Source organism: Brachionichthys hirsutus, chromosome 3 (genome assembly GCF_040956055.1).
Source record: "Brachionichthys hirsutus isolate HB-005 chromosome 3, CSIRO-AGI_Bhir_v1, whole genome shotgun sequence".
Lineage (NCBI taxonomy): Eukaryota > Metazoa > Chordata > Actinopteri > Lophiiformes > Brachionichthyidae > Brachionichthys > Brachionichthys hirsutus.
This window is the reverse complement of record NC_090899.1, coordinates 14639657-14663523: the sequence shown is the minus strand read 5'-3', so window position 1 is coordinate 14663523 and position 23867 is coordinate 14639657. Positions and strand designations below refer to the sequence as shown.

Below are 23867 nucleotides of genomic sequence, written 5' to 3'. Positions count from 1 at the left end.
TTGGAAATGCTGAAAGAAGGAGTTGACATTGCTGCCTTTACTTGAGCGACCGCATTTTCAAATTTTTTGCCAAGGCACCTCCCAGAAGAGCATCTTTCTGAACTTTCACATTCTGCCTTGAACCTGGATGAACTCTGTGCAGCCGTTTACTGCCCCTCAACAGAATCAAGCCATGAATCATTACAAGTCAGGGGTGAGGGCTCCGAGATCACCCAAATCAGAACCAGATGCACGGCAGGCCCCACCTTAGGCCTAACTGTATAAATAACTAAATAAATGGCAACAAAAAAAAGTGAAAGAGCAAACTTCACACGACGGCTAATCGGCCAACCGAATAACAAGACATCCAATTCGGCGTTGTTGTTGGTTGTTTATCTGCTCTGTGAATAATAAGTGTCTCGGTGATGGCAAAGTGTGACCTCTGTCCTATCCAGTTAAAGCATAGAAGCCATGACTTTACAGATCGAATGCTGTCGCCTCACATCACTACGGGTATCCTCCCATAATGCATCCAGAGAGGAGCAACAACAATCAGCTCACTTCATTTCATCCTATTTCTCACCCCCCCATCCTTTTTCTTCCTCTAGCACTCCCATCCTCATCACAGCTGGTAAATATTTTTAGATTGTGTTCCACTAAAAAGCTTTATTACGGAGTCAGACAGGGCAAATGGGGCCTGAGAGCTCCTTGTCCTGTAAACAATAGGAAGGACCCTGAAAGCTGCCGCTGAGCACAGCACGGTAAACACAGGTGACATTAGAGTACTGTCCTGCTCGGAGAAAGTAAATATTTAAAAGTGACGGATTCGTCCAAATAGTCAGGGGCGACAGTGACGGGTACTGGATCAGAAAAATGGTCACAACAGACAGACGTTTGATCCACACCAGCGTCGACCAATGCAGTGGTTTGTGAAGAGATAGATCATGGCACAGCTGGACAAGATGCTAATCTCCAGCAGCAGCAGTGTTGCGTACTCAGATCTGCTTGTTACAGAGTTTACCTCAGGGTTTTTCTCAGGAGTGTCCAACCCCGACATGTTGTCTCTGAGGAGCTGCTGAAGGAGCTGCACCTGGGCAACGCTGAGGTAGAAATCCAGACTGCTGGTCACGTTTACCTCCAGCGAGTGGCCACACACCACCACCTCCTAGAGGGAGATGGGAGAGATAGCACAGGGGAAGTGTAAAAGGGGATGCAGTGGGTGGAGCAAGAGGGGAATACACTCAACAGCACATGATTGTTTGTGACCGCAAGTCTGTCCTGTATGCTCTCTTTACTTTACTGTCTCTAACGTGCTTGATTTAGTTCTGTTGTCCCCGAGTCCCCTCTTTCCTCAGCCTCCTCCAGGGTTCCACCCACAGGCGTCAGTCCAAACAAGATATTATCAGTAATAATGTGAGCACACAGGGTCATAATACCAGAAGGGTAGAGAAAAAGTATCAGAGAATGATTCTAGATCTTAATAAGTATTTATTCAAAGAGAAAATTAGCTATCAGAAGCATCTTGATACCGAGTGGTATTGTTGCTGCACATACACAACATAGTTCAAAGCGCTGTTTGTTACTGGCCTTGAGTCTCGAGGTCACAAATCACAGTCACACAGAATACATTGTGTGTAACGTGTATGTCAGTGCAATCTATGGATTAGCTGTTACACATTGTCAAGGGGCACGTTAGTGTGGACGGATGAGGCATAAAAGAGGCAGGAAGTCTCAGAGCGCGGTGCCAGAAAACATCAGCTGTACAAGCAAAAAGGTTTGAACTCTGCGGGTCAAAAGCCTCCATTACGCGGCAGACTGGCTGAGGGATTCCTAATGAGTAAGTTACTGTAAGATGGAAAATGTAAACACTTGTGACATCTCACATAATTAATGTCTATTTTAATGCGGACAATTTGAGAGTAATGTTTATAATCATGGTTAGAACAGGTCATGGTAAAAGGGAATACCACGCAAGTAGAATAAAAATATTCCTCTGACGACATTTCTGTTGTCGTTACTCCAAGGTAAAGCCCCCCCCCCCAGTCAAACATGTATTTTACTTGTATCTACAGTTTACTTGTATCTACAGTTTAATTCACGTCCACGTCTTGTCGGTTTGCAGGCAACTAAAACATATGCAAAAACTACTGGGCTGATTGATATTAAACTCTGTGGAAGGATGTGGCACAGGCCAGGAAAGAAGCCATCACCTTTTCGTGGAGATCCAGAAAGATAACAATGTCGGGTATTTTTCTACATTTTCCATAATTACTGAAAAATTGCTGACCCAATTTCAACAAAACCTTGTGGAGGGGATGGGCATGGGCCTGACATGCTGAGCAGATGTGTATGGTTAGTTCTTGCTCGAGTTAGAGATTGATGAGGCACAATGCACCTCATCTAAAATACAAATATGCTAGGGCAAAAGGGGAGCAAGGACGCCAGGTCAAGGTTTGAGCTTGAATACCAAGCCCCAAGGACAGAGCAGATAGGGAGAGCAGCTGACCTGAGAGAGGAGATTGTGAAGTCCTGGGGGAACTTAGCGACCTCCTGCTTGCCAAGGCTAAGTAAAAAAGTACCATCAGAATCTCTACTGGAGGACTGAAACACAGCAGCACTAAGTATCCCTAACGCAAACATCACTGAGACCAATCAGCTGATATATGCAGCAGCATCAGCCATCCTAGAGACGCCTGGCTACAACATCAAGGAAGCAGAATGAAGACTCAGCTGAACGGCAAGAATAATATCCAGGCCATTAACAGCTATGCTCTACCAGTAATCAGATACCCCACTGGTATAATATACTGGCCCCTGGAAGAGATACAAGCTACTGATATCAAGACAAGAAAGCTCCTCACAATGTAGGGAGGGTTTCACCCTTAGTCTAGCATCCTGAGGCTGTACACAAAGCAGAAGGAAGGAAGCCAAGGACTAGTGAGCATCAAGGCCACTATTCAGGAGGAAACTACATCCTTCCAAGAGTACATCAAGGAAATGGCCCCCAATGATGACCTGCTAAGTGAATGCCTCAGGCAACAGAAGCCCAGTAAGGAGGAGGAGCCAGAAGGGCTATCATGAAAGGACGAGCCTGCATGGCATGTACCACCAACAAAATACCAGTGCCTGCCTTTTCCAGCCACTGGCACATTTGGAAGATAGCATTGAGGCACTAATCATGGCAGCACAAAAACAGGCCCTAAACACAAGCTCAATAGAGGCTGGGGTCTACCACACCAGACAGGCCCCCCCCGGTGCAGGCTGTGCAAAGAAGCTCCTCATACAGTGGAGCACATCACAGCAGGGGGTCAGATGCTGGCCGGCAAGGCATACATGGAACGACATAACCCGGTAGCGGGCATAGTGTACGGGGACATCTGTATCAAATACGGACTGGAGACCCCAGAGTCAAGGTGGAGGACACCTCGAGCCAAGATCTCGACTTCCAGATCCTGACAGACAAACGGGTGACGGCCAACCAGCCTGACATAGTGGTGGTGGATAAACAGCAGTAGTGATAGTTGTAGCAATCCCGAGCGATAGCAGCAGCTCGATAAATACCAAGGGCTGAAGGAAGAGCAGGAGAAAATGTGGGGAGTGAAGGCAACAGTCATCGGGATACTAGGGGCTGTATCCCCCAAGCTGGGTGCATGGCTCCAGCAGATACCAGGAACAATGTCCAACATCTCCGTCCAGAAGAGCGATGTCCGAGGGACAGCTAAGATCCTGCGTAGCACCCTCAAGCTCCCAGGCCTCTAGTCGAGGACCCGAGCTTGAAGGAGACGCCATACTATTTTTAAACATTGATTTTTAAACAGAAGTATTTTCTCTTTTGCAGATAGATAGATAGATAGAACTTTATTAATCCCCAAATGTGGAAATTAAAATGGCATGGACTCCCAACATTCATCACACAGAACCAAAAATTTAAATAATATGTATTCATTTATATTTTGATACATTTTAAATAGTTTTCCAGAGTGTATGCTTCAAACACTAATCTGCTGATGACAACGATCGAATGCTTGAACAGCTGTGTAAAGTCCCGACTGACCTCTGGCTGTCCACAGTCTGGGGATAGATTCTTGCTGAAGATGATGGCAGGGGCAGCAGTAATCCGGACAGAAAAGTCAGTCAGTATTGGTGTTAGGATGGCCCGGCGCTCCTGATGCCTCCTGATACTGAACAGAGATACAAAGGGGGTCAAAGTGTCAGCAGTGCCAAAGTTTTTACATGCAGGGGGTCATTGAGTGTATCGAGTGAGTGAATCGAGTGTACCACAGTTTCTGCGGTCTCACCCATGATATCTAGCAAGAGGAAATTGCCGCTTTCGACTTCTCGTTTATAGAATCATGGTGCAGCGTAAGATACTTACGTTAATTCAACATGGGTTGACTTACGACCAAGTCGGCCTACAACAAAAACCTCGAAACCAGTTGTGGTCGTAAGTCAACGACCCCCTATATATATATATATATATATATATATATACACACACACACTGAAAAGAGTATATTAGTGGTTTAGTGTTATAAAGTGGTTCTAGTCTGAGACTGCAGTACAAACAGCAACCACAAAGGGCCATTCCCAAACTTTGCTTGCTATAAATGTGTTATGATTACCTCGTGATCAGTACATATTTCATCCCAAATGACAACTCAACACAATACAGTCAAAACCAAAGAATGTTTAAAACTGAGCCTTCGTTTTTGTCCTTTGCTGACAGTCAGACACTGTTTTTAAACTTAATCGGCCTTTCAAAAAATTCTAACTAATGAAAATCTGAAGTCACAAAATAGATTTTCTCTTATTGGATAGGCCTGTGAAATGTTTCCAAGAGTGAGATCTTTTTACTTTTACAGCCGGAAGCTTGACTATGGTAACAGAGTGAGACATTATTTGACTAGTCTCAGTTGGAAGACCCCTTAATTGTGTATGTAAGATCAAATAGAGACCTTCTCACATCAGTTCTCCTCATTTCACTAATGTTCATTCCAAGAATCAAGGCAAATTTGTGGGAACATTTGTTAGCAGGAAAACAAATATACCAGTGGGATTTATAAGGTGGTGTTAATTGCCACATCTGCCATTATTAAAACAATCAAGGGGTACAGTGTCCAATATTTATAACTGGCCAGGATTATAAAAAGCTCAGTTTCTAGGTGGCCTCAAGTACAGTACTTAACCAGAACCAATATCATATTCGCATAGGATACACAAATGTGCATTACCAGTGGCCTTAAGGGATTATTTTCTGACACATTTCTTTGCCTACAAAGTTTGAGCGAGGCCAAATTCGAAGGAGAAATGATCCGTGTGGCCAATTGGTGTTGGCTAATCTCCCTTCATGCAGGCATTGAAACAAAAAGTGTCTCGTTGCAGGAGACAGGTGTTATCAGTCACCAGCAAAGCTTGAAGGCGCGAGGCTCCGTTTACCAGTAACAGCGTCCTCTGACTGGGCTGGGGAACTCTGTGTGTGTGCATGAGTGATTGAATGGGTGTGGTGCAAAGCACAAAAGTTGGAAAGAATGACTGTGTTTTCACACAAAGCCACACAGTGTGAACAGTAAGTGTAGATATCTGTGGCCTGGACAAAAGAGAGAGGCCTGCACTAGGTGGCTGACAGGAGAGATGAAGAGGGTTCATGGCTTCATGACACGGGCTTCTTCTACACATTATGACGAGGACAGATCCTGTCAGTTTATCCGTGGTGCTGGAATAAGTTTTATTTTTTTGCAAAACCTCAGGAAGTCAGTGGACTGAGGCCACTGCAGATCTGCAACTACTGGAATTAAACTCTAAAAGAGTGAACATGCCACGAGTCCAAAGCTGAGGAGGGAGGGGAGGCATCAATGTAGGGAATGAGGGAAAGGTGTGAACCTTGGAAGTGGCGTGTCACAACTTGTTACCAGAGGAGGTGTATTTCTGCAGGTGATTGTGACAGACAAGTAAAGCTGAAAAAATGGACTCCCCTTTCCTCGGTGTGTTGGAACATTCTAAATCACTGGCTCAGTCTTGACTCGTTCATGGTGAAGGCCGAGGCTGTGGTGTACGGCGCTCTGCACAGAAGTGCAGTACAACAAAGCCCATTTTCCTACAGACCTTCCAGCGTTGCTCCTGCCATGGCACGGAGAAAGGGGAACGAGGAGGCAGCCACAGCCACCCTGAGTGATTTGTTTGAAAGCTACAAGTGAGAGTGAGGGTGGAATTCAAAATCCTGAACAGCAACAGAAATGCTGTCCTTGTCAGCGCGAGTGCAAAGAGGAACCTACTGGTGTGACTCCTGATGACGAAGGACTAAATAGAAAAGATGGATATATATTAAGCTGCATTCACTCAGAAGGAGCCACTGAAAAAGAATGAGATCATTGGCAACGTTTACACACATTTAATCGAATTAAAAGCCTGATCGGAATAAAAATGCTTCATGTGACGGTGGAGAAGGAAGGTGGTTGAGCAGGTCGTCCAATGATCGAGAGGTTGGCGGTTCGATTCCTGGCTCCGGCACATGTGTCCACTGCTGTTGTATCCCTGGGCAAGACACTTCACCCACATTGCCTGTGTGAATGTAGTGAGCGAGTGAATGTCGGTGGTGGTCAGGAGGGCGGATTGTAAATTGTAAACGCAGCCATTGTTACAGTATAAACGTGTATGTCAATACTTCAGGTACAGAAGTAACTGTTAAGATACATGTAATGTCATCCCATGATTACGTTTCGAATAGAAATCCAGACCTTCATCTACAGAACCATTAAAGAAAAGTTGAGTCCATGCAAAAGGCATTTAGCATCTTCTGGAGTGAAAGGTGTGAGCCCAGAATCTCACCTCATTGCCCTGCCAGACAATCTGGCCTCACCGCCGGCCCCAAGAAGCCCCGTTCTCATCGACAGAGACAAAGTGAGAGTGAAATAAAAACAATACGAGCCTCAGTAGCCCGCTTGCTTACATGAGTTCATCAGCCACAGCCACAAGGAACAAGACATACCGTGTGTGCATCCAAGTTTGCTACTTACTGTAAAAGAGCTATTTTACAACAGATCCTGGCCACCACAGCAAGAGAAAGTCACGACAGGGGAGAACTTTGGAACAGACGGTCAAAGCAGATGGTGAGAGAGCGAGAGAACAAAAGGAGCTCAGAGTATCAGAATCCAAGACGCTGAACCCTGAGTTGTTTGTAGGGTACATGCGTATGAATATCATGCACTGTTAACCCTGAGTTGTTTGTAGGGTACATGCGTATGAATATCATGCACTGTTAACCCTGAGTTGTTTGTAGGGTACACGCGTATGAATATCATGCACTGTTAACCCTGAGTTGTTTGTAGGGTACACGCGTATGAATATCATGCACTGTTAACCCTGAGTTGTTTGTAGGGTACATGCGTATGAATATCATGCACTGTTAACCCTGAGTTGTTTGTAGGGTACATGCGTATGAATATCATGCACTGTTAACCCTGAGTTGTTTGTAAGGTACACGCGTATGAATATCATGCACTGTTAACCCTGAGTTGTTTGTAGGGTACATGCGTATGAATATCATGCACTGTTAACCCTGAGTTGTTTGTAGGGTACATGCGTATGAATATCATGCACTGTTAACCCTGAGTTGTTTGTAAGGTACACGCGTATGAATATCATGCACTGTTAACCCTGAGTTGTTTGTAGGGTACATGCGTATGAATATCATGCACTGTTAACCCTGAGTTGTTTGTAGGGTACATGCGTATGAATATCATGCACTGTTAACCCTGAGTTGTTTGTAGGGTACATGCGTATGAATATCATGCACTGTTAACCCTGAGTTGTTTGTAAGGTACACGCGTATGAATATCATGCACTGTTAACCCTGAGTTGTTTGTAGGGTACATGCGTATGAATATCATGCACTGTTGTATCCAACCAGCATGGAGGTAGTTCAGGCCATTATTCCTTCAATAGAGGGGTCAAACGAACACTGTAACCCATACAGCACAGAAAACGTCCGTTTTCGAGATGAGTATGTATGAATAAAGGTATGAGTTTGGATTAGAGAGCGATTGAGTGTTTGCCTGTGTGTGTGTGTGTGTCACCCAGCCTCATTCGATGCTCTGATGACCTGGGACTGATCAGTCTCCATCAGGCCAGTGTTGATTCTGTGCTGCATTCTTCCATGCCGGCTTATTTTTAGCCAACACGGAACAAATTTGGATTCCTTGCCTGTGATTCTGTGATGTTTGGGACTGTTCCCTCTCATGACATGAGTTATATATATATAAAAAAAGGATGTGGGGCCAAACGAGCTGTTACACTGGTGCTTGTTTTAGCTCCCGAGTCCATAAAAAAAAAGGACAGGGTTTGTAATTATGACTGCATGGAGAGGCTCCATGGTCGGGACTGACTCAGTAAACGCTGCTTCCACACAAGACTTGTGAGCTCAGTTTTGGGACAGTCACAGCAAATCACACACACACACAGCACCTGACTCGGGGTGTAGCAAAGTAATCTAGTACCAATGCCAATTATACGGGGCGTGTTGTGGTCACTGAGAGGCACATGTGGCCAACCCAAACATGTAGAATCGCAAAGCACATAGTTTGAATATGCACCGTGTCCATGCGTTACATACATGCCCCAGAACGCATCTTGGTTTTTATTTTTTTATTCCAACCACTGATGGCATCGATCCACTTGATGTCATTCTACCCCAGATAGCATCTCAGGGTCATGCAGGCATTTTCAGCTGAAGCACTCTAGTCAAGTAGTCAAAGCGGTTTGTACTCAGTGGCTATGAGCTGGGACGACATCTTCATTAAACACAGTGGCAGTTCTCGAGGATTAGAGCTCACAACCTCAATTTGACTCCAAGCACAGAGGCAAAATTAGCCTGTTCTCACATCTGAAGCAGCAAACATCTGTACATCAGAATGACTTATCACCATTTTTGTTGCACTCTGCTTTCAGCATTTTAATCAAAGTTATAAATAAAACACTAATATAATGCAGAGTACATGATGTAATATATATATAAGAGATACATTTCGAAGCGGACCATGATTTGTTTTCAAATGCGCTGACAATTATTCCCTAAACTAACAGGGCAACAAAACCCTTGTACCAACAGTGTGATTCGCACGCTAATACAGACCTGCTGGCCATGTTCCACTCCAGGGCTGGGTTCTGGGAGCTCCTCCCACTCTCCGCTGACACTCCTCCTTTGATTCCCTCCTTCTCTGGCTTGAGTTGCTCCCAAGGAGCTGTCCCGATGTTGATGCACTGGAGGTCAACCTGGTACTGACGGTCCTCCACTTCCGAGCCTGGGTCGCGTAGGATGCCGAGGTTCAACGCACGTCTGGAAGGACAGGAGATGGATTCACTTTGCATCTCTGGAAACTCACCGACTACGGCGAGGCCCAGCTCGGCTAAGACAATCAGGACAGCAACATACTGCAGCGAGTACTGCACGAGCCAACAAGGTGTCAAAAGTCCAAACATTAAAGTCGAAAGGTTTTATTTATTGTTGTGGAGGCTGTACTTTATACAGTCAGTTAGAATGAGGTGCATGCCTCCAGGAGCGGTCCAGGTAGTCTGTTAGCCCGAACCAGTAAAGAGCTTCTGGCAGCCGTCCCTAAGCGCCGCTGGCTTTACTTCTTCCCTCTGCCTGCTCAGTGGTTTAGTAGCACAAGTTTCATGCAGCATGATTTATGACTAAATCAAAGGCCTCTGGTACTTGCACAGCCAGGCCTCAGATAAACAACCCCAGACCTCAGGTGAAATCATTTTCCTTTTTATAAAAGTTCTGATTTATGCCAGCTTATCACTGACAGCAAACAGATCTTAAACCCCTGGTTGGACAGCACGGTAGCCTGGAGACTAGCACACGCGCTTTCTATTTCTGTACGCAAACTGTGATATGGCAGAATAGATGTGTAGATATGTCAAGACTGGGCAGTTGAATCCTGAATAAACACCGTCCCAACAGCGCCGAGGAATAATGAGGTCATCTATTTTGCTTTTGGGAGACAAGATCCTGACGAATTCAAAGAAAAGGCATAATCAAAATTCAACATCTGCATATGACATCAGGGCTTTCGGTTCGCTGTGATGTGTTTATTTGTACTGGTGAATTCAAATGAGAGCTTAAATGGTATAAATAAGGGCTCAAAATGGCTACAGATGTAGTGGCAGCGCGAGCGGTTTTATTTGCTTCGGCAACGTCGACGGCAATTTCCAATATAGTGTTTCCTCCCTCAGCCACGGCGCAAAGGCTTCGACCAGAGCGTGACGTTATGACAATCAGCACCAAGCGCAAAAACAACGGCAATGGGAGATCAGAGGTGCATAACTGGATTGAGCCGGATTTGTTGACATACAAACAAGCGAAACAGAGCCTTAATCAACATTTGGAACCACATTTATCAACAGAGTGTAACATAAATCAAAGTGAGAGCCCTGTAAGATTTGGGTGGGATGTGTCAGTCTAAATTCATTAGGGATTTCGTAACACTACCTATACCCCCCGCCTCCCGCCCCAACTGTATTTTTCACATTAAACAAACCGCAGTTACCTCATATGCTTCCCAAATGATCTCTCTGCCTCAGCTTATTTAGGAGACTCTCTCACTCATAATCACCATTACACAGGAGTCTGCAGCCAAGTCTCTGCATCGCTGAGCTGCGGGGTCATCTCCAATGACATAAATAAATATGATCAACATTTGTCTTGGTCATGCAGCATGTGGAAACTGGTGTGATTTAATATCAAAAGACATATTTCAGCCAATCGCAGGAAACGAGAGAGCTTCATTTCTGACAAATGAGGAGGGGAGGAATTTTGGAAGTTCCCTTTGGGGTGCAATAATAATTGAAGCCAGATTTTCTTGTTGTACATGTGGGGGGAAAACACTGGCGGGTTGACATATTTGATTGGTCATGTGAAGACCACACGGCTTGGCCAAGAGGAATCAGAGTGTGCCTTGGGAAAGTGCGGCACTCCCTTTGCCACCATATACAGGAACAAACTAAAAACATGCAGGGCAACGCAGGTGGAATACACGCTTCTGCTGGGTCACACATGTCATTGTCAGACTTCTGCCTGCTTCTACCATGTGGAAAATATGGAGTAAAGTGAAAATAATGACATGCATTCACAGATGAGGGAAGGAGGAGGGGGGAACCTTTCTCAAACGCAAGTACTTAGTTCTGTCCTTGTTCCTGAGCCAACCTTATTTTAATTGCAGGAAAATACCACCGAAACATTATTTTTTATGACAAAATTCTGCTATTTATAAAACCAGATCAAAAGCTCCTCAGCAAGAACTCTCTGTTCCATGGCATTGATAGCTAGTATTGTAAAAAACATCGCTCCCTCTGCTGACACAATTTAAACCCAAGTGGAGTCTGAAAAGCCACCGGTCCGATTTCGTATCAGACCTGAAATATGGAGGGCTCCGGTCCAAAATAACTGTGGCTCAATGTCAAAGCCTCCATCCAATTCTAGCCCTGCACTGGGACACAGCAGACCAAACAGCAAAGGCATGGCAGCGTTATGTAGCTCAACTCAAGACTGGGAAACAGCAGTTCTCTGATACTTAATAAAAAAAAAAGACTTTCCAAATTCTCTGAAACAGAAAATATGCAGACACATTTTCAAATGGATAATTAATTGCAAGCTTGGTCCTTCTGTTTAGACTTCTTTGAATCTACACATGTGCCAGGCAACGCATCAATCATGATCAGTTATGAAGCAGACGCGTGGGAGCACCGACTCCTTCACGTGCAGCAGCTTCGGGAGTGCGTGTTCAGGCAGTAATAAGATTTAAGGAGGATCCCTCTGAGGGCACGCATAACACAAGTTAAGTTAACGCACTCATTTACCAATGCACAATTAACTGATAAACAGCTAATGAGCTCTTGCAGATGCCATGATGTGAAACAGGCAAAGAATCTCCTTCACTCCCATGCGCACCTTTGAAAACAACATCCAGACGAGGTATAAAGAACTTGCATGACAGGAGAGGATGAATTGCAAGAAGAGCAAAGTGAATTAAATGTAAAACAAGTTGCAACTATTCACAACAACCTTGAACAGCATCGACGTGCAAATAAGTACGAGAGTTTGTTGAAAAAGAGTGAAAGTGGAGTCTGCAGAGAGTCTGAGTTCCACGCTAAGGTTCTGAACTCCGGTTCAAGGTTGTAAAACAAACCACATTGGGATCTGCTTGAGGCTCAGGGCATGCCGGTAGGCTGTGTTACAGCCTCATGCAGAGGGGCAGGGTGCATTCTGGCCTTTGGCTTTAAGTGTCCTTCCACCATCCCTCTCAAATTCTATCCAATCTCCATTCCCTGCCCCGAGCCAGCGGGTCAGGAAGCACCAGGGCTATACCATGCGTGGTCGGCTTCTGGATCTCGTCACTCTGAAACCCGCAACCTGAACCCACAACCCTAGACCTGCTTTTCACTCCATTTCCCCAACAATCACATGCAATACACGTCTACTTACATGTTCAACAGAGGCAGGAGCGTATGTAAATGCATGTGTCTCTAAGTGTGTGTCTCTAAGTGCCCTCTGTTTCAACTCTCCGGCTTGGACAAACGTAATGACTAGAAATTTCATTGCTATCGCAGACTTAATTGTGCCAAGTCAAGCCGAATTAGATTTGTGCACAGATATGCTATATTTCACAAGTGCTTCACGTTCTTTGCATCGAGACCAACCCAACTACTGTATGTTTGAACTTCAAGAGCGAGTGGAACAACGATGGCGAATGCCTTACAGCCGCACACGACCACCGTGCGGCTGCGTCTTAACAGCGGCTACGTTCGCAAGCCAAAGTTGCACTCAAGAAGCGAGACGTTTCTGTGAAAGCAGCATCATAACCAGCAGATGTGACACCATCAGGATTCAACAGCTCCTCCGCGGCATCCCTATTGTGAGGGGGGGCAGTGCTTCGCCCTCTGCTTGCCAGGACTCCCAGTGGCTTAAAGCGGAATCCCACTGGCCCAGTTCGTATGCCGAGGGGGAATTCACAAGCATTATGATTCATTAAACTTGCAATTACTTAGTAAGTTAAGCACCCCTGCCTACGCTGGTCCGCTCCAGTGTGCCAGAAGTTCTGAGCTGTGGATTTATGACTCCAGTCAAGTCCAATTGCTGTTAATTTGCATCCACCAATTATAGTAATTAAGGCCCTGAATTAGAATGCTGAGCAGCCCCTGGACGGAGAGGAGAAAATGATGTCGTGGAATATGACGAGTCAGCAGAATATAAGACCAAGTCTTTCGGGGATTTTCTTTATGCCACTGCTACCAAAATCATTTTTGATGACTGGGCACTTTTTTTTTTAATGAGTCAAACACAGTCATAAAATCAACAAAATATCCAAGACAACAAAGTTGCGACAACACTCCAAATTTGTCATACTTGGCAATAATAAAGTACTTACTTGTGGCCAAGTACAACAATTCAAATCTATAGCTGATTTATTTCTTTCAATGGTGCAAAACAAATCATAAAGTGTTTCTTTGCTGCAGAATAAAAAAGGCTCTGATGCACTGACACGTTCCTATGAAACGGCATTACTCATCCCGGCTGCTGCTCTCTACAGAAGCCTGTTATTCATTAGGATGATTGCACTTTAAAGACAGTCATACTCGACCGATTGTATCATATTTACACAAGATCTTACAGGGAGACTATTACTTCTATATACAATACAAGCAAGGCTTAGCTCGAGCCCAGATGACAATGCCATGGGATAACTAGGAGCTGACAGAGCGCTGCAGAAGGCCTTCTTTATTTACAATGACATGCTGTACACCAAAAGTCAGCATTTGGAGTCTGATGTCAACATATCTTAATTGCAGGATATATTTATCTGCTATGCGTTTACATACCGAAGAGGCTGTATCGGTATAAACATAGTTACAATCAGACATGTTGCTGTGAACACGCTGGCTGACACGTGCTCACCATGGTGGTGTGATTTACAGGCTCATCCTGCACTAATTCGAAACCTGTTTCTTGTATTAGAAAGTCTGTGTTGCAAAGAAGGAATTTCATTTGGCTTTGGCCAAATGTGGATTTCATGGCCTTCACATGCCAGCGGCTATAAAAAATCATCTGATAACCTTTCATCATATTCCAGGATTAAATCCTACAATTGAAAAATGCAATTTGCCAGAATCCCGCCGACACCAACTCATTTATTAACACGCTGTAACTGACAAGAACGTGTTTCTAAAGTCAAATAATACCACATATCATCAGCCAGGATGTTGCTGCAACTCCAAACTTACATTTAGTTCTGAGGTACATAGTGGCCCATAAAGGGGGGGGGTTACTGTTGTGCTTTGTACACACAGACACATTATATTTCTGTGTGGCCATTTCTTAACTATTTGAGTGCAATTCACGTCTAAATACTTTTTTTTATAGCCCAAACATTCACTTCCAACCCTGACATTGAAATCGTCCTCTCTTCAACGGCCAAAAATTACCGAACGAAAAATGGTAGGAACAGACTTTTTTTTTTCCTGATAAAAGAAGAGACTCTAATCTTTCATTTGATAGGTTTGCCAATCTGTTTATCTTGCACTATTATCTAAAATCATATAAGAATACATGCTGTTCATGAAGAGACTTTCACTTGTCTAATTTACTGTACTATTTTATTTAATTTAATTACTGCTGCGTAAATGTTCCTCTGTGTGGTTTTATGTTTATATTTTATTAGCATCAGAAATGTGTGCACCTTATCTGTTTCACCGTAGGGCGTATTCACACATCAGACATATAGAATATTCTGTGGGGCTTGGAAAATCGGGGAAAATGAGCAAAAACTTGGGCACTCAGCATATAGCTGAGCTGACAATGGCTGGCACTCAGTAAGTTAAGTTACTGTACAGCAGGTACATCTGCAGCATATCTACAGAGAGAACAAGTGTTTTTGGTGCTTAGATTTTCAACAACACTATATTGAAGTAAAGTAAATGAATAAAAGAGCAGGACAAAGCTACTATTTTAACACTGAGGGGGTCTGAGCTTGTGAACTCACTTCCTCTCTTCGCAGTAACCGATCTGATATTCCGCCTCCCGGCTCTGAGGACAGACATAATGCTGCTTTTATAGAACATGTCATGCGTGAGTTTTAGCAGTAGGTCCCTGATGCAGAGGTGTGAAGGGAACGCACCGCCGACTTCCTCAGACATCAGATTGAAACCAGATTTGTGTCCCCACCAAACAGTTTCACAATGACGTAATCCCACCGCCATTTCAATTTGAAAGGTCTTATCTTTAATGAATCAATAAACATATGCGTGGAATAGATTATTCATAACTGGCAGCAGTAGAGAACATGGCAGGAGCTGCAACGTTTCTGGCTTGCCCTCAGAGGCAGTCATTTTCACCAGGCTAAAGCAGAACAGGCACATACCTCAATGCTACTTTTACACCAATTAAAGGAAAATGATCCTGTTTCTGCAGGAAGATTCCAGATCCAAAGTCTGTCCCTCGTCACCAGTCGGACTGACAAAGCCTGAAGTGCGTCCAACCCTTTTAGATGTACAGAGGACCAAAATGTCGTATGCATTCCACACGATGCACTTTCAAGCAGATGGACACTAAATGACGGTACGGAGATTTACATTGCTACAGCTGCACCTCACATGTTTTTCAGACATAGTGTCCAGCCTGTCATGAAAGAAAAGTGCATGGAGTATATTCATCCTGTCATTTGCAAATCTGAAAAGCTAAAGTGAAAACACACAGGGCTCTGAAAGCCCGCAACGACACGCTCTGAAGACAGAGAAGCACATGTAGAAACAAAAGAAGAAAGACTCTATAGCAAAGATGCAACAGCACTGTGCATGAAAACAAAACGCTCACATGCACAACGCACATTCCGCCTGATACAAGTAGATGGTTACAGTCTTCAGAGCTTTCCTGCTGATTTACTCCTGCACATAAATTGTTCGAGCTGCACTCCAGCAAGGAGGGTGTTTTATGGAGCTGTAAAATTAGGCCCACTTTATGGATCCAAGAGCATGAAGCACTACTGGTTTTTTTCCCAACTTGATATTGATTAAGGGATTCAATATTGCAAAGCTGGTTCACATTGCTACAAACACAGGCAACATTTTGTGTATTTATGAAGACACTAATTTTTATCTGTGAAAATGAGGGTTTTTGACGACATCTCTGAATCAAGAAAACCCGTCCCAAAAAGAAAGTCCTGTAAATGATGGCCATGCTCGATTCGGTTAACCTAGGCTACAGCTTTAATGTATGAATGTAATGGGATAGCTCAAACAGTAGGTCCTCCTCACTAGCGATCGCATTCACTAGAACAACATTTTGTTCCATTACAAATCCCTTTCCAGAAAACAAAAGGCAGAGTGAAACAGAAGACAAACTCTTGCTGCTGGAAGCGCCGACGTAATGGAATTAAAAACGCATGTTTAAATCACAAGCTTTGAGAGGCAGGTTTGAGTATATGAAAGCACCCTTCCAGTCTCTGGTGTGGAATAAAGAGCTTTCTGATGACATTGTGTCCAAAATACTTTCATGTCAACAGGGAAACGCAGCATAAAATAATTACAATAATCTGGGGCACACATGCTTCCAACATCGGCTAATTCTTCCTCCTTTGTAAATGGCTGCAGCGCCAGTGTTTATAATTCTCAAGCGGATCTCGCAGTCATGCAAACCACTGAGTATATTTACACAAATTGACATTTCTTTATGGGAGATCTCCCCCTTTCCCCCCCACTTACCGTGAAAATCACATGGGGGGGGGGGGGCTTCTACGCTTACCTAATTCCCTTAGCAATGCTGTTGATTTGATTTTAAGAAAAGACCAAAGAGCATTGAAAGTTAAATAAAGTCTAGAATGAAAATGTAGCACAAATGGATTGGAACGACTCAATAAAATCTGAAATACTGAAATGAACAGAGGTGAAAGTAATCCTCTAATTAATGCATTTGAAAATATCAAGATATGAAAACACAAATCCCCCTTCATGAGGCGAACACACAGGGAGATAGTGTGAAAGGAGAGACAGAGCGAGAGAGAGATCAGGAGTAGAAGACAGCGCTGTCCTGTCCCTCTGTAATCATTTCCCCTGCTTCTCTCATTGTTTTGGTACAGTGACTCCAGAACAGTGGGGAGGAAGTGGCCCCTGCGGGACAGGCTCCTGATGAACCACAATTCCAAACAGGCAGTGATGTGAAACTATGGCATTCAAACAACATGATGCCAAAATGTATGGCCACCATATTAACATCTAAAGAGCAGCAGGCATTGGGGAGCTTTAATGGACAAAGAGAAGGACTGGAAAAAAAACGACAGCTATAATAAAATAAGTAGTAGGAGGACAGATAAAAGTTAAAAACATGCAGGACGTTAGATTCAGGAGAAAACAAAGACGTGATGAGTCAGCTTACTGTAACTCTATACTCGAAGTCCTAAAAACCTATTGAACAGAGGAATGAGGGAAATCTTATTATTAAATAATAGAAGTTCAGTGAGATTCTGTGGGCAGAAAGGAAGAACGAAGGAGGAGTGCTTCTGTTGAGCAGAAAATCTGTCCAGGTGTAAAAAATTAGAGAAGATGGCACATCAAATGGCTCGGCCTCTTTCCTGCAGCCCTGGTGGCAGGAAATGCTCGACAGCATCCTGTGAGCTGACCAGAGAGAAACTCGGGAGAGGGAGCCATGAGGAGAGTAAATATAGTGGGATGTGAAGAACAGAAAAGGGCACATGCAAAACAGAAAGAAGAACAACATCCTGCACAAAAGAGAGAGACTGGGAATCACAGCGAAGGGGGGTAAGAACAAGGGGAGAACAGAAGACATTCTGCAGAGAGAGGCAGGAAAAGGAGAGAATACGTGATGTGGAGAGGGGAAACGCTCTATAGTGTCCCGTTGGCATGGAGAGGCTGAAAGGAGGGGAACGATGGAGGCGAGGAAGATGCATGAAGCCTGAATCATGCAACAGAAAGCAGCCTTGGAGTTGAAGTAGATCTGTTAGGGTTGGATGGAGTGGAGGAAGAATTCATTCATGGAATGAAGCAGACCTCAGAGAGTCGAGCACACTCTTATGAAGAGTTTAATGGTGCAGAACAAAATGTGAGGCAAGCCTTATGTATGGGACTAAAGAAACTAATGTTGTGAGGGAGCGGTGTGCTTGAGTTGTGTGTGTGTGCACGCATATGTTTTGTATTGTGTGTGTTGTGATTGTGCAGAAAGTGACATGTCGTTGTGATGTGTGAGCCTCTTGTGCGTCTATCTGTCCACCATGTGTGCGTCAGCTGGATGTCTCCCACAACCTTCAAACCAGCCTTAAAAAAAAAGAAACTCCTCTGCGGCTTCAGAATGCTAATAATATCCCATTACTATGCTACACATAATGTGAGGCCTTAAAAAAACTGCTTTCAAAGCGCTTCAAATACCATCACAGTTCTTAGAAGAGGAGATGGAAAAATATCAAGGGGGAAGCGTTGATGTTTTGAACACTGGCTACCCGTCATGACAGAGGAATGAAGAGGACATCAGTAGGACGTTTCGTTTCTGCATAAATATATAAACGTATTTGGTCAAGGTGATGTTCGACTTAGATACTTGTGTAAGAGTATAGAGCTGTGCATGTAAGTAATGATAAAATGACAGTAAGAGTGTGTGTGTGTGTGTGTGTGGGGGGGGAGAAGAAAAGGGACCACCACAGCAGAGTTGTCTCCACGGTGGCTTCACATTTCCCCTTGTGGTTCTCTCAAACCTGTAGCTATATGCACATGACTGACTGACACACACACACACTCTCACACACACACACACACGCACACACACACTCAGATGGAAGTTTAAATCAAAATGAAATTGGATGTACATAATGCAGTGATGAGCTGTCCGAGGCTTCGTCTTCAAAACAACAAGATTTTCATGGCAGCAAAGTCAAAGGATCCAAACCCAGACGAGCTCTTTCCATCAGTCCTTTATTTATTAATCCTACTAATGATCAAGCCAGCAATCACACAATGGTGAAATCATAACTATCCTGGCAGAGTAAAACATTGTGAACGGGTTAGTGTGTCGCGGCGGCTGACTAGTCCTGCTTAACTCTGTTCTATATCCTTCCAGCCATTTATTAATATCTATATTGCCTTTGTGGATGACCTTGCCCGTGCCCTTGATTCTGCCCTCCTGCATGTTCCTCTGGTTTGCACTGCCTGTCTGGACTGAGACTCTGCCGACCTCTGCTCCCACTCTGTGGGTTCTGTCTCTGCACGCCCCCCTGCTTGGAACTATCTGCCTGTTTATCGGATTATCCGGTTACTGAACTTTGCCTGTTGCATTAAACTACATTTGAACGTCTGATCTGTGTCATGCTTTTGGGTTCTCACCTTCTGTGGATCGTGACATAGTTTCAAAGAGATCGTAGACGGGGGCTTCAGTTCCCTGCCCTGTTGCAAAGGGTTGCCTGCAAGGTCAAAACAATAGTATTTCCACTGCAGTATAGTACTGAGCTCAGTGTCAGTACAAGCCTGCATGCATCTCCAGAGTGTGAGCATGCTGGAGAAGAGACTCATTCAAGCCTCCAAAAAGAGCCTCCAGACCACAGGAGCATAACACGGGACATTCCCCATTCACAAACAGAGCGAGTTTATTGAACAGGAAAAATCGTGTGTTAAGACCGATGGTTTAAGTAGCAGAACAAGACACACACATTACAGTTGATAATATTGTGAACATGAAAGAAGCAGTGTGGTGTTGAGAGGAGGAATACATTTCTGTGCCCACTTCAGTGCCAGCCTCTGGTTCTTTAAGTCTGGCCGGGCCTCCTGGGGTTTTAATGGGCCTCTTGTTACACGAGAATTAGGCAATTATGCCACCGGTTTCATATTGGCTTCCCGGAGCCACAGAGGAGCTTGTGGCTTCACACATGGACATTTGAAAGCATCGGCACATTCCTTCTTTCTTGAGGTTCACTTTTTTCCCTCTTTCTTCTACTCAACTCTCCACTAACCCAAACACTCCCACCCATCCAACCCCTACCCCCACCCACAGCCACTAGAAAAGGAACACCAAGTCACAAGTACACACAAAGAATTGCCACTCTAATACGCAAAGACAAGTTGTCCAAAACTCTTTCTCCAACTCTCCATTAGACCTCGTTGTGTGAAATGACACATGGCTCAGGTTCAGCTATTTCCATGCAAAGTCAAAGAAACCGGGTGACACGATGACTATCAATAAAGTATTCCTGAATTCCCCTGAGAGTCCACCTGGAGCTGCTGCTGCTGTTTGACCGGCCAGTCCGTCTCCCTGTCAGAGCGGCGGCAGCTTCAAACCGACCGCACAGGATGCCAGAACATCAACATGTCATGAGCAGGGAGAAAAGGAACTGAAACACAACGTAGCACAAGCCTGGGCTTTGACTACACACAGGCAACGCACTTACAATTAAACGTGAACACGCAGCAAGTTTTGACAAGGTAGCGCCGGTAAAATGTGTGGATAGCATGCTGCAGTTGGGCGCAGAGCTTCCGGGTGTATTCTTAGAGCCCTGATATCCTGCTTCAGGATGATCCCTTTACACACACACACACAATCAGGCTCAGATATTTAGCACGGAGCCCCCCCCCCCCGTGGTCAGGAAGCCGACCCTTGGATCAGGCCCTTTTATGAGGGCTGGACAGCTGAGGGGTGATCCTCTCGCCTCTGTCAGTATGCATCCCAACCTGACCGACAGCAATAAGCCAAAACACAAGAGCTGTTTCCGGGAAGCTTGGAATCCAAGCTGCTCCCAACGGCAACAGATGTCGATGCAGAACGAGGAAAAACAGGAAGGGGAGCCGTTGGGAATAATGCTTTGCTTTACTGGAAAGGACTAACAGGTAAAGTACATCCATAAAACATCATATATATTCGATGTTGTATCCACTTTGCAAGTATTACTAGTTGCCCTGCAGTCCTCCTTTTTTTTGTGAAATAAATCGAAACTTTGAGGCTTTGAATCATTTGCAAAAATGGCAAAAGATTCCAAAGAATTGAAAGACTGGGAACCGGCTTCCAAAGCTTCAAAAGAAATCAACATGAAATCAATACTAATAAATAATAAGAGGAAAATATGAGGGCTATCTCTCTGACCAATTTTTATTGGGTAACACTGAGGTCATAAAAGTCTTCATCCAATTCAGCATCCAAGGACCAGGACTATGAAGCCACACGAGCAAATCAATGACATACGCTTTACAGCATCTTCACCAAATAGACAAACCGGATGACCTCTGTGACCTCAGGGTGCGGCCCGAACGAAGGCGAGGCATTCTGAAAATCAAGGAATGATTCTCTGGATCATCCGTTTCCATCCATAACAGATTTAGACTCGCAACAGAGATTTCATTCAACACCTCCACTGTGCAAAAAGGAAATGGAGGGAAAAGACTTTGCGGTGTACTTGTTTGATTCCGTTGTGGTGAGTCCTAATACTGCCTCCTTTCTCTGCACACTACATCGGAATGATGTGAAAATAAAATGGGCATTAAAAATGCATAGCGGGGCCCAGGCTGGGGGGGAGGGGGGGTTCTCCCTCCTAATCCCCCCTAAACCTCGAACTGCGAGCCGAAGAACACAAGTGTTGTGGTGCAATCTTCTCACAGAGTCGAGGGCCTGAGAATAACATCACAGAGGCCACAGATATTTATGGAATGAACCACAGGCTGTATACAGAAGTCAGCAGACACCACAACACAGCACACACGATGCTGTGTACAGCTCCCGACTCGTACACAGAGACGCTGCAGACCTGCGGCCAAAGGCTCCTCAACAATGGATTAGAGGGACAGAAGATTAGACGATACAACGGTGAAGAGATGCAGCGATAACTCTTCTGTGTCCATGTGAATGCCTTCTGATCTCTTTAAGGGGCCGGCTCTAGGCAAACAGCAGGAGGGTTGGTGGAGCGCAGACTCAGGTTTGGCTTGTTTGAACTCCTCGGTTTCCTGGATTCAATATCGGTTTCTCTGTCATCCGTCTCTCCACTCTGTCCCACTCTTGTAACATTAAGCGCAAGAAGCATCGGCCGAGTGTTTCCCTCGCTCTTGCAGCCGTCGAGACAAACAACATTCTCTCCCCTTCCAGGAAATCAGCTTGCAAGTCATGCGATATGCTCGCTGAATCATCTGGAAGAAAATAAATCCATGCATCACTCTGCATCTCAACAAAAGGAAGGACACACGAATACGTCCAGAAGGAAGAAAGGTGACGGGGGAAATAATCTACCTCGGGACTCAGCGGCCGAGTCTGAACTTCCTGTTCACATTACGACTCGCTGTTTGAGGGATGGTTCAACACAAGCCCTTCTGTACCACTACTGGCTTTACACAGCCCATCCTGTCCAATTCAAAACATCAATTCAAGGGCAAACTTTATTAACAGAAGGTGTATGATTTAAATCCAGAGAGTCAGGCTGATCGGAAATATGTCCGCTGCGTTTAGCAGCACCAGGTGTTTCGTTTGCTGGACTGACAAAAAGAACAACGTTTATTCTGGCTGACCCTCCAATCCTTGCATATTTTATCTTCTTTCGGTTCAGATGACACGGAGAACATGGGAATACATCTGAAATGAGGGAGGAGGAGAGAGGGTTAAATGAATGGGAAAGAAACAAATGGAACAAAATGATTTACAGTGGACCAGGAAAGGTCTCGCTCCTATCTTCTCCATTGCATGTTGCTTGCCTCAGTCTCCCAGGCCCAAAGGAGCGTGCAGCTGGAACGACGCCGAGCCTCACGAGCCCTCGTATTAACTCTTTGAGTGCCATTTACATCTAAAGACGTTTTTTGAAACCCAAACATTCAACGCCAACCCTGACTTTGAACTCTGCCTCTCTTCAACGGCCAGTAACTCTGGAATGAAAAATGGTAGAAACACACTTTTCTCTGATGAAAGAAGAGACTTTAATTTTTAATTTGCATAGTCACAGTCAATTATATTTTGTGGGGCTTGGAATATCGTGGAAAATGCGAGAAAACTGGGGCACAGCATATATCTGAGTTGAAAATGGCTGGCACTCAATGAGTTAATTAAAACTGCTTTACCTCTGGTGATTGTTGGATGGGCTCAGCGCCGTTTCTACTGTCCATCATGAAATCTGATGAAAATGTGTTCTTAATGCAATGCAAAGTTCCTCACAATAATCGTGTGCCAATAGGGAATTCTGAAATAAAATATATTTAAGTCAGAGTAATGGTATCAATATACAGTACACATATGTATTAACGAATATATATATATTATATTATATTAGCAGGCCCCCCAAAAAACCAAGGCAAGAGTTATTTACATTTTTAAATGTATTTATTTTTATATTTATTTTTTAGCATTGTTTTATTATTTTATGATTATTGCTGGGTACCTCTTCTCATCACTTGTGTCCTGACGCCACTGTTGCTTTTAAACACCTGTTTTACATTGATGAATGTTTGTTTATTATGTATTTTTTGTTTGTATGGTTCATTTGTTATTATCTGCAAAAGCACTTTGGGAATTTCATTTCTAAAAAAGTGCTATATAAATAAAGCCTATTATTATTATTGTTATTATTTCATTATTATTTCAGATTTATTAAAATCGGTTTGTTTTTTTTCCCCACAAACCAAAGACCTGTTTTAACGACTCTCGGGGAGATTTTCCCAAAAATACAAAATTAAATTAAAGCAGTCCCATAATAATTTCAGCGCTTGACTCATTTTCTGACACCACTTAAAGCGCTTGCACAGCAATGTCGTACGGCAGCAGGGAGAAACTGAGTTTACATACATTATTATTTAAAAACAACAACTTCATAATTTCCATGTATGAATGCTGCTCAGCTCGATCAGATTTACGAGCTCTCTCACCCTGGGGATAC

The 23867-nt window shown here is 44.1% G+C and overlaps 1 protein-coding gene across 1 annotated transcript in view; it reads right to left on the bottom strand.

Annotated features, from left to right (window-relative positions):
* The window catches only part of LOC137917696 (intermembrane lipid transfer protein VPS13B-like), a 303427-nt gene that overhangs the window by 99334 nt on the left and 180226 nt on the right, over positions 1-23867 (bottom strand). The window contains exons 32-34 of the mRNA XM_068760421.1: positions 9107-9310; positions 4034-4160; positions 1001-1144 (exon numbers count right to left, since the gene is read on the bottom strand). Of these exons, the coding sequence (XP_068616522.1) occupies positions 1001-1144; positions 4034-4160; positions 9107-9310 (475 nt within the window). The remainder of the gene's footprint in view (positions 1-1000; positions 1145-4033; positions 4161-9106; positions 9311-23867) is intronic.